The sequence below is a fragment of the Panthera tigris genome, chromosome A1 (genome assembly GCF_018350195.1).
Source record: "Panthera tigris isolate Pti1 chromosome A1, P.tigris_Pti1_mat1.1, whole genome shotgun sequence".
NCBI lineage: Eukaryota > Metazoa > Chordata > Mammalia > Carnivora > Felidae > Panthera > Panthera tigris.
The window spans coordinates 196,944,350-196,954,533 of record NC_056660.1 but is presented as its reverse complement, the minus strand read 5'-3'; the positions used below and the strand labels follow the sequence as shown (position 1 = coordinate 196,954,533).

Sequence of the window (10,184 nt, the reverse complement as noted above, 5' to 3'; positions counted from 1 at the left end):
ACAGCAAGCACTTTGAACGTGGCCGTAACAGATGTGAACAGGCAAGTAACGCGTGCTTTTGGAACATGGCTCTGACCAAGACAGGCGTGGGGAGGATGTGTTCTGACAACGTCTGTGAGCAGACACAGCAAAGAAGGCTTATTTGGAGACATCTATGACTGAGATAGGACACAGCGGGCGATCGTGTTTGGAACATGAGAGAGACAAACCAGGAACAGTAAGGGGACATACTGGGGACAACAGAGAGTGTGAGGCACGGGCGAGACGCCAGGAAGAGGGAGTGCTGGGGAATGAAAAAAAAAATCCCTTCACAGGGGATCTCTGGAGGAGAAACCCCAGGCAACAAGGAGGTTGTCCTGTCCCCTGACTCCCTCCAGCGCCACCTGCTGAAGCCCCAGAGGAAATCCCTGGTGGCCGTGGGCTGCCTGGCGTAAGACACGGTGGAGAGAATGGCAGGTGCAGTCCCACACAAGCAGCAGTTTAGAATCTGCCCTTTCTCCGAGGGATGGCTGTCTTCTGAGTCACTGCCCCGGGGCCTAAGTGTCACTGGGCTGAGCAGCCACCAAGGAAGAAGTTGCTGGAGGGTGACAGTGACTCTCCCATTGGCCACCACACTCCACCGCATCCCTGGAGAGGGGAGATCATAGCACCTCAGAGTTGGAACGGACATCCCCGATGATCTCGCAGGAGTGCCCCTTGTGCCACACAAGTCATTTACCCCCTACTCGGGAATCTCCACTGACCGGCCAGGCCATTATTATTTTTGAACAACTTTAGTTTTTACAAAGAACTTATTAACGTTCAGCCAAAATCTGCCTTCGTACAATTTCCACCCAGTGGAACTGCTGTGCCCTCTGGGGCCCACTCAAAATTCTTCCCTCTACTAATTATATCCTCCAAATTTTCTCTTCTCCAGGCTACACATTCCCATTTTCTTTAATAGTTCATTATATATTATGGTTTCCAGATTATTGCTCATAATGAGCACCGTTCTCTGAAAACAATCCCTATCATGATGATCTCTCTTGACATACGGTACCCAGAACCAGCACAAATCTACACAGGGAGCCTGACTTGTATATATCATGCACTTTTCATCATCAGTTTACTTCTGTATGAATGTAGTCAACACTAACAATGGCAACTTGCTCTAGGCTTACAGGGAGCTTGTTAACAATTTGTATCTTTTTGACACAAAGAGCTGTCAATTCCTGTGGTTCTTTATTAAATGGGTGCAGAGTGTTTATTTATTTATTTATTATTTTATTCTATTTATGCCAAAATACAGGCCATTACATTAGTCTCAGATAAATTTCATTTTATAGGTTTGGTATCATTTTAGTCAATTGAGGTCATTCTAAATCATAACAATCGCAACATTCAAGATGCGACCATTTAGCACCTGTTCCAACTAGACTTTAAGGATTTCACAAGCACACGGAAGATCAGATAATTTATTGCTACCTAGACCTTTCAGTTTAGTGTCATTCTGCCTTCTAGCTCTTTGGTCTTCAGGGAGGATCAAAAACAAAAACAAAACGACCCCGTTGATTAGGGCAGGGCTGAAACAGACTTGTTTCGGGCACAGACTGCCTTCCCCGGGAACAGCTCACACTCATTGGGCCTGAGAATAAACCCACCCATGGAAGGCTTTATCCAGGGCTTTGCAGAAATGAATCTGCCCCGCGGTAAATCTGTCCTCATAATGAAATTAGTTGGCATGAATTGTTTTTTTAATGAAACAACGCTGACTCTTGCTCACAAATCATTTGTGTAATAGCTGTCTTAGCATTTTGGTAAGGTCTATTTCAAGCTATGAGTCTACCGTTTCTGGAGTCTAGCTTTAGTCTTTTTTTAAGAACTGGGGCAATATTTACTAGTCTCCCTCCAGGTTGCCCTCATTTCCCCCGCCCTCAAAAGAGCACCAGTCAGAGATCTTATCAACTAGCTCCTTTAATCCCCTGAGATAGAATACATCTTGGCTCAGAGACAGTTAAATATTTTTCATGAATCCTGGACGGCAACCTTCTCCCTATAATATTCTCATCTTTCCGGATGGAAGACTATTCTTATTTCAATAGAATATGCAAGATTTCTTCCCTAAATATTGAGATCTAACTATTTCTGGATTTGCTACTTGCTCTGAACATAGCTTTGATTCAGCCTTGGCTATATATTCCTTCTTCTATGCTATTTTCAAGTAAAAGCTCTCTAGATAACTCAAGATGCAACCTCAAGTCTTCATATACCTCCCTCCATTTTTATGTCTTGATCACTAAACATATCTATTAAAAGAAAAAAAAAAACGAATAGGAAGGAAGGAAGGAAGGAAGGAAGGAAGGACAAAGGAAGGAGACAAGGGAAGAAAGAAGGAAGGAAGGAAGGAAGGAAGGAAGGAAGGAAGGAAGGAGGAAGGAAGGAAGGAAGGGTTTCTCATTTCCCACTAGCCACATTTCCTTTTTTATCACACTTTTTATTTCCACCATCAGCAACAATAAAACCAAGCCAGGCATTTGGCTAAGCGTGTTATATGTGTATTAATCTGTGTATTTTGTGCCCATTTAACACACGAGGAAACCGAGTTTCACAGAGTTTAAACAATTTCCCCAAATTTACTCAGTTAATAAATGGTAGGATCAGACCTTACATTTAGGCCATTTTTGATACCAAAGTCTGTGCTCTTAATTGTCCTGATATATTGTCACTCGTTGTCTCGAGAACTGTCATAGCTAAGTCTAGTGTTCACGTGCTGCTGCCCTAGCGTTTCCTTGTCCCACTGTGACAGATTCCAAGGTAAAAGGAGCATGTGCAGGGGTTTGTATTGTATCTATTCCACCTGTGGGAAGGCTGCAGGGTGATGTGGCTCCTCCTTTTACTGAAACACAGTGCGACTGGGATGTTAACACAGGACTCGTTCCTGGAGACCCCTCCTGCCCCCTAAAAGAGAATCTTTGCCAAGTGGCACATGTATATTCCGTGATGGGGAACTGGGGATACAAAGCTGAAAAGGAAAAAAGTCCTGCAAAAGGCAGGAGAAAAGTCAGGAGGGCATAGTCAAAGAGAGGAGCTGGGTGAGGAGACAGCACAGAAATGAGGACAGAGGACGGACAACGTGCAGAAGATAAGGGCTAACAAGAGCTACGGAGTCAGGTATGCGGAAGGCTCCAGAGCAGTCAGGGAGAATGGAGGAGGTTCTCCGAGAAGCGTTTCTCAAGGTTACACTGGCTCTCTCATACAATCCTCCCAGAGCGTCAGAGATAAAGATCGAGATGACCATGGAACCACTGTTGGATGTCTGCATTCCTCTTCAGGCTACATGAATGCACAGAGTATTGCAAGGTGAATGGAAGCCAGAACGCAGGGACCTGGGAACTAACGCCTTTTTACCGCTCATCCGCACGTGCCTCCTCTCATGACTTACTCCCTTTCGTGTGCCTCACTTTCCCCATTCGCTAAATGAGGAGGAGGATCATCTAGAAGATCCTCTGTGGCTCTGACATTCTGATTCTATGAGAGGCAGAGATGGTGGGTGACAGATCCAGACCTTCTGATTGGGCACCAGCTACGTGTGGGACTGCTCTCCAAAGCTGTGGCTAATTGCTTGAATTTGGCTTTTAATATCCTATTGTTAGTATCTGATACTTTATATTCCGTATGGAGGGAAGAGGTTTCGCTGGAAACACGGGGAGGCTAATTTTTGGTTTGTATTAAAGAAGCTGAAAGACCTCAATTTCTGAATCTGTGAAATCACCCTGCAAAGCTGTTAAATGTATCTGGGGAGGATGGGCTAGGACAGCCGACATGCCACAACTTAGAATGCAGCGAGACCACAACTGTCTCTCCTCAAACATATGCTTAGGCAAAACATTGGCAGAGCCGCTCAAAATCCCTGATGGAAAACCTCATTAAGAAAGAACCTCCGACGTTTTAACACGCGAGTTCCTCAAGTGCCATTTCTTGTTTTGGTGGTTTTAGTAAAATCGCCTACGATGTACAAAGCATTTTCGTATCTTTTTCCATACTTAATCGTTTACACAAATCCATTAAGATAGGAGGGTATGGGGTTATCATTTCAATGTGAGAAGAGGAAGAAGGTCAATGTAGGGGCATGGGCTGATGGATGGGAGAGGGGGATCCAGGACTACAAATCGAGCATTCTGCCTCCCAAACTAGGAACCCTGTCCACCGGGGAATGTGGAAGTCATTTGTGTGCAGGGAAGAGTTTTGTGGCGAAGTTGAAAGTGAACAGTTGATGAAACAGACCTACAATTACTTGTGTTCCAGAAGAAGGAGACTGGCGAAGTCATCTTTCGCAAGGTGGTGTCCAGAGGTTATGTGTATCAGAATTATCTTGGGAACCTACAATAAATACAGAGTCCCAGGATCCACTCCTGACCTCTGTCAGCAGGGGTGAGAGGTCAGGGGTTGGGTGGGGAGAGCAAGCATCTTCATTTCTTAAAAAAAAATGCTCTCGGGGCGCCTGGGTGGCGCAGTCGGTTGAGCGTCCGACTTCAGCCAGGTCACGATCTCGCGGTCCGTGAGTTCGAGCCCCGCGTCAGGCTCTGGGCTGAGTTCGAGCCCCGCGTCAGGCTCTGGGCTGATGGCTCGGAGCCTGGAGCCTGTTTCCGATTCTGTGTCTCCCTCTCTCTCTGCCCCTCCCCCGTTCATGCTCTGTCTCTCTCTGTCCCAAAAATAAATAAAAAACGTTGAAAAAAAAATTAAAAAAAAAAAAAATGCTCTCAGCTAATTCCTATGCACGTAGGAGTAGAAGATTCTCTGAGCAGGTGGATATCCAGTATTGTACTCACACCTGAGGCCGTGCTTTGGGCCAGACACTTAGGGGGCTTCAAAGGGAAAGTACAGGTGAGTGGGAAGGGTCAGAGCTACAACATGAGGCATTCAGTGGTGGTCCACAAGAGATCGGAATGGAAGCACTGAAATGCACACAGCAGTGCATTTTAGCCAAGTGGATCAGGGGGCACTTCTGGCTTTTTATGACACTGATGATGAAATAAGACTTGGCAATGAATCATAAAAATGAGAAGTTAAAAACGCAAAGGAGGGGCACCTGGATGGCTCAGTCGGTTAAGCATCTGACTCTTGATTTCAGCTCAGGTCATGATCTCATGGTGTATGAGTTCCAGCCCTGAGTTGGGCTCTGAGCTGGCAGGGTGGAGCCTGTTTGGGATTCTCTCTCTCTCTCTCTCTCTCTCTCTGCTCCTTCCCGACTCTCTATCGAAATAAATAAACTTAAAAAAATATGCAAAGAGCGAAGTTTGGAATGTGTTCTTTATGTGATGGAAAAATAAAATCCTTGGGTACAATTAGCTTATTGAAACTAATTGAATTGTCTATAAACAGTGAACACACAGGCTTGCACTATGTTATCAGTAAGTTTGATTGCTCAAAAGGCAATGCCCTAGGTCAATTTCTTCATTTGTCTTTAGATTCATTATCAACCACAATACAATCTTGACTATGGAAGAGCCAGTATTTTCCAAACATGGGGTGTGATCCACAGGGGATGTGTCAAACAGTGGGCACAGAATTAAATAATCTGAATCATAGTAAGGGTGTCTGATATCTCTTTAACTTATTCTGCTTATTTTTATTTATTTATTTTTAAAACATATATTTTTAGTATTTATTTCTTTTATTTTTGAGAGAGGGAGAACACACACATGCTTGAATGCACAAGCAGGGGAGGGGCAGAGGGAGAGGAAGAGAGAGAGAATCCCAAGCAGGCTCTGCACTGACAGTGTCCAGCCAGATGTGGGGCTCGAACCCCCGAACCGTAAGAACATGACCTGAGCTGAAAGTAAGAGTTGGACAGTTAACCAACTCAGCCACCCAGGCACCCCCTTTAAATACATATTTTTTATATTTATTTATTTTTATTTTTGAGAGTGGGGGGGGAGATCATTCTGCCTATTTTAAAGAAAAAGACTCAGTTGGTGCCCCCTCTGGCTTTAACAAGTTTCTAATACCTAACACATGGAGAGCAGGCCTTAGGCTCACAGTCTTTGGCAAGCAATGGGATCAAGTCAAATTTTAGTGACCATAATTTATACAAATAATAACTGGTTTTGTTTTCATTGCACTATATTTAAAACAATCTTCTCTATACGGTTTTGCATTCGAGGTCATGATAGCTTCCTTTACAAATACATTTATTCAGATTAAAAATGTATTTAAAGGTAGTGGTTCAGTTGGGTAAGCATCTGACTCTTGATTTTGGCTCCGGTCACGATTTCACGGTTCGTGAGATTGAGCCCCACGTAGGGCTCTGTGCTGACAGTGCGGAGCCTGCTTGGGATTCTCTCTGCCCCTTCTCTGATCACACTCTCTTTCTCTCTCTCTCTCAAAATAAATAAGTACGCATTAAAAAAAAATGTATTTAAAGGTAAATATAAATAAATAGTAGCATGGGTAGAATGCCGATACAGTAGAAGTTGTGAAAGTAGCAGGCAAGGGACGAAAGTTCTTATCAGACAGATGGGAAAACTGACTTGCAGTGAACACAGAGTCTTGGCAAGGACATAAAGTGATGCGTCTGCAGGGTGATGGCTCTAAAACCACAGGCCAGCACTCCTGCTATTTTCTGCTACTTGTCGAAAAGACCCAAATAGCTGAGTTTGCACAGTTTGAAATGCCTAACTAACTTTTGCCTCTGGACACAATGTATTCCCAGAGCTTTTTAACCCCACCCCTGGCCTCAGATGTGTCTGTGTTTCAGTATGCCGAAGTGCAAGGTCAATCAGTGGGCACGGCTTGTTCCAATCCTGAGGCACCTCTCGCCCTACCTCTCATATGCGCAGATGACTGAGGTCAAACCATTCTCCTGGTGAGACCTTTTTCCCCCCTCCTTGCCTACCACAGTTCCTAAATGACCAACAAAAGGATCGGAACGTTGAGTCTTTGGGGGATCAGACTGACAGCTTTTTTCTGCTGAACTATTTCAATGTGGCTGAACCTGAAAATATCTAGGAGAAAATGCTTTAAAAGTGCGGACCCACAAGAAAAACAGCCAAAATTTATTTATTATGTGCCATTTACTGTGCTAAACACATCGTGGGTTACCTTACATAACTTTCACAGCAATCTCCTGACACAGGTGCTACTATTTGCAGGTTCTGGTTGACTGGAATGAGGCCGAGTAACTTGTTCCAAGTCAAACATCTGTCACCAGGTGGAGCCAGGATCGGAACCGGGTGATCTAACTGGCGTCTCACTGCACCAGCATGCACCTTGAACGTGCACCTTCCGTCAACAGGCACCCTCGGGTCCTAGCCCCTGCGGGTAAGAAAATGGCCTGCTCTTGGGAGGCTGCCCAGGTGAGTAGAGAATGTGTCAGGTGCATAAGAGTACTTCCGATCCCTCGGGGTTAACTAAGCTTCAAGAGGAGAAGCAGGTGGTAAGAGAGCCCAGAGGGGGAAGTGATTAGTTATTGCTCAGAGATTGAGGGGGTGGGGACCAGGAAAGTTTAGAGAGCTCGTGTTGGAACGCTGCCTTGAAGAATGAGTAGGCTTGTCCCAGGCAGGAAAGCGAGAGAGAGAGAGAGAGCATTCAAGGCAGCAGAAATAATCCAGAGGTGGGAGAACTCACTATCTGCGGAAAACTGATCGATCTTGCACGCTTATTACGCAGGGAGTTAGGCTGGGGAAGAGTTGAGGGAAATGAGCTGGACAACCAGGTCGGGTGAGGCCAGGAGGGCTTTCTATGCCCTTCACTATCTGTCCACTACAAGTCGCACTATGTTGCTCAAGGTTGTTCTATTAGAACTCAACCCAGCTGGCATTTACAGTTTCAAATCCCACAGGTCTGAATGGCCTTTCCATCGTCTTGAATGCTACATATGAAATAGGTTGTCTCTCTCTGGTTATATTCTACACATTGTCCCCAAAGAAAATCAGAGGCAGAAAAAATAAATTAGAATTCGCAATAGTGTCAAGAAAAGGTCACCCTCAAATCACCAAATACGTGAATAGCCTTGAGTTCAGTTCTAGAGTCCATTCTTTTGGCAAGTCATGGGCAAACTGGCCTGAATGCAGAGAAAGTTGCCCAGGATGGCTTGATTATGTGTGTGTGTGTGTGTGTGTGTGTGTGTGTGTGTGTCTGCTTCCAAGGGCTCAAACCATCAAAAAGAAATGGGATGATAAAATCTCAATTGTGAGTTCCTTCATGGCAGGGATCCTGCCTATCTAGAAATCTGCTGTGTCCCTACTGCCTGAAACAGTGCCTGACCCACATTAGGCATGTAATAAAAAGGCAAGAGATGAATGAATCAGGGAGAAGGACTCAGAGTTCTGAGACCTGGATTCAGATCTTTGTTCTGCTCATACAGCAGAATCGTCTTAAACATCTTACATCTTGGAGCCTCATTTTCTTCTCTGTAAAATATTGGGTTCGCTAGTCTATTTCAGGCATCTCTTAACAAGACTACCAACCCCATGGAGTGGCCACAGGAGACACTGGAGGGATGGGGTCGATGGTCACGGCTCTGTGCACACACATCCCCATATAAGCACCTGTTGTGATCAAAGCAGTTATACTTTATTGCTTACACGTCCAAGGAAGATTCCATTTGAACAAAAGATTTCCACATCTGCAAAAATGTGTTTAAAAACTACTGGACTGCTCGAGCTCTGTTATCACTTCCAGCTATAAAACTCGAAGCTTTGATGACGCTATGATATAGAGAAGTAAAATTTGACCCAAATCTGCAACCACTAGGGCTGTTCCAACAATAAAATGCCTTGCTTTGAATAATAATGAACTGCCTCTCATGAGGGGGGCAATTGAAAACCACTTATCAGATAAGCTACAGAAGAGACCACTGCATTAGCTGGAATATTTGGTCAGATCACTTCTCAAGCCCTTCTGATGTCCAAGAACCAAAAATTCTATATTCTTTCAAGGGTTTTCCGTTCACTAGTAAGGAGCACAGTTTGGTGGTTTCCAGCAAGGGCTTCGAAATCAGACGAACATGCGTGAGAATCCTGGTCCTAACCCTCACCAGCTGTAAGACGCTGGCCAAATTAATCTGAGTCTCAGTTTCCTCATCAGTGAAACGGAAATAATAATACCTGCTCCATAGAGTATATTAAAGATTCAGTAAGATGGTGCATGTGATACACTCCACATAGATGCCTCGCATAAAAACCAGTGCTCAGTAAATGGTAGATCTTACGATGACGATGATAGAGAAGGAGGAGGAGAAGGAGAAATGCGAGGGGGAACGTCCAGACTAGGAAACCAAATTATTCCTAACGCAACTGGCTATTATACGTGACGATATATTATATTACGACAATATATGACATATATTATTATATGTGACAATCACATATGTATAGGTGTGTGTGCCCAGGATGTATGTGTATACACATGGACACACACACACACACACACACTCCTTTCTCCAGAGGCAGAAACGTAAAGCAGGCAAGGCCAATTCACAAACACAGGAACAAATTACATTATACCAGCCAGCGAAGGAAACGAAAGTCTGAAAAGAATAAAAGGAAGAGGAGCAGGCTCCAAATATATTTGTTTGTCATGTTGATCAAAACACAGATTCGCTCGTTTCTTAGAGAATAAAAGGCTCTCCAAGAACAATTCTAACTGTGAAGTGTTTCTAAGAATCTTGTTAAAAATAACCTAACAGAGGCATGGAAACAAGACGAGACGTTCAGAGATCATTTTCTGAAAAGGAGGTTCTTGGCTCTTGGCTTGAATCTAACCCAGAGCACACACACAGTTGTTTGTTTCTATAACCAGAAGCTATTCACTGGGTCTCCTCGCGCAGGGGTTGGAGACGACGTCACAGTGCTTCTAGAAGAACGGCAGCTAGAACCTGCTGCATGCCTCCGTTCGCCGCGGCTCCCATATACTTGAAGGTGAAGTACTTCTGCGCCTGCTGCTCAGGAACCATCCTGCCCCTTGTCAGGAGGCTATTATGGTGACTTTGGCACCCAAGTGCTTCCCTCCACCACCTGTTCTGACAACGAACCAGCGTTCGCGTGACAGGAGGCTCATTCTGCTAACCTGCGTCTCTGACTTTTCGCCTCGAAAGATGCTGATGCTGACAATGAGAACTCAGTTTATCAATAGCTGCTGTGTTCCAGGATCCATATGTACAGTATCTCACACAAGCCTCACAACACTTTTATGAGCAAGGGCCA

At 44.6% G+C, this 10,184-nt stretch overlaps 1 protein-coding gene across 1 annotated transcript in view; it reads right to left on the bottom strand.

Moving 5' to 3' along the window:
• Positions 1-536: 536 nt before the first annotated feature.
• HTR4 (5-hydroxytryptamine receptor 4) overlaps positions 537-10,184 on the bottom strand; it is a 49,935-nt gene continuing 40,287 nt past the window's right edge. Inside the window, exon 6 of the mRNA XM_015542691.2 lies at positions 537-627. Within this exon, the coding sequence (XP_015398177.2) occupies positions 537-627 (91 nt within the window). The remainder of the gene's footprint in view (positions 628-10,184) is intronic.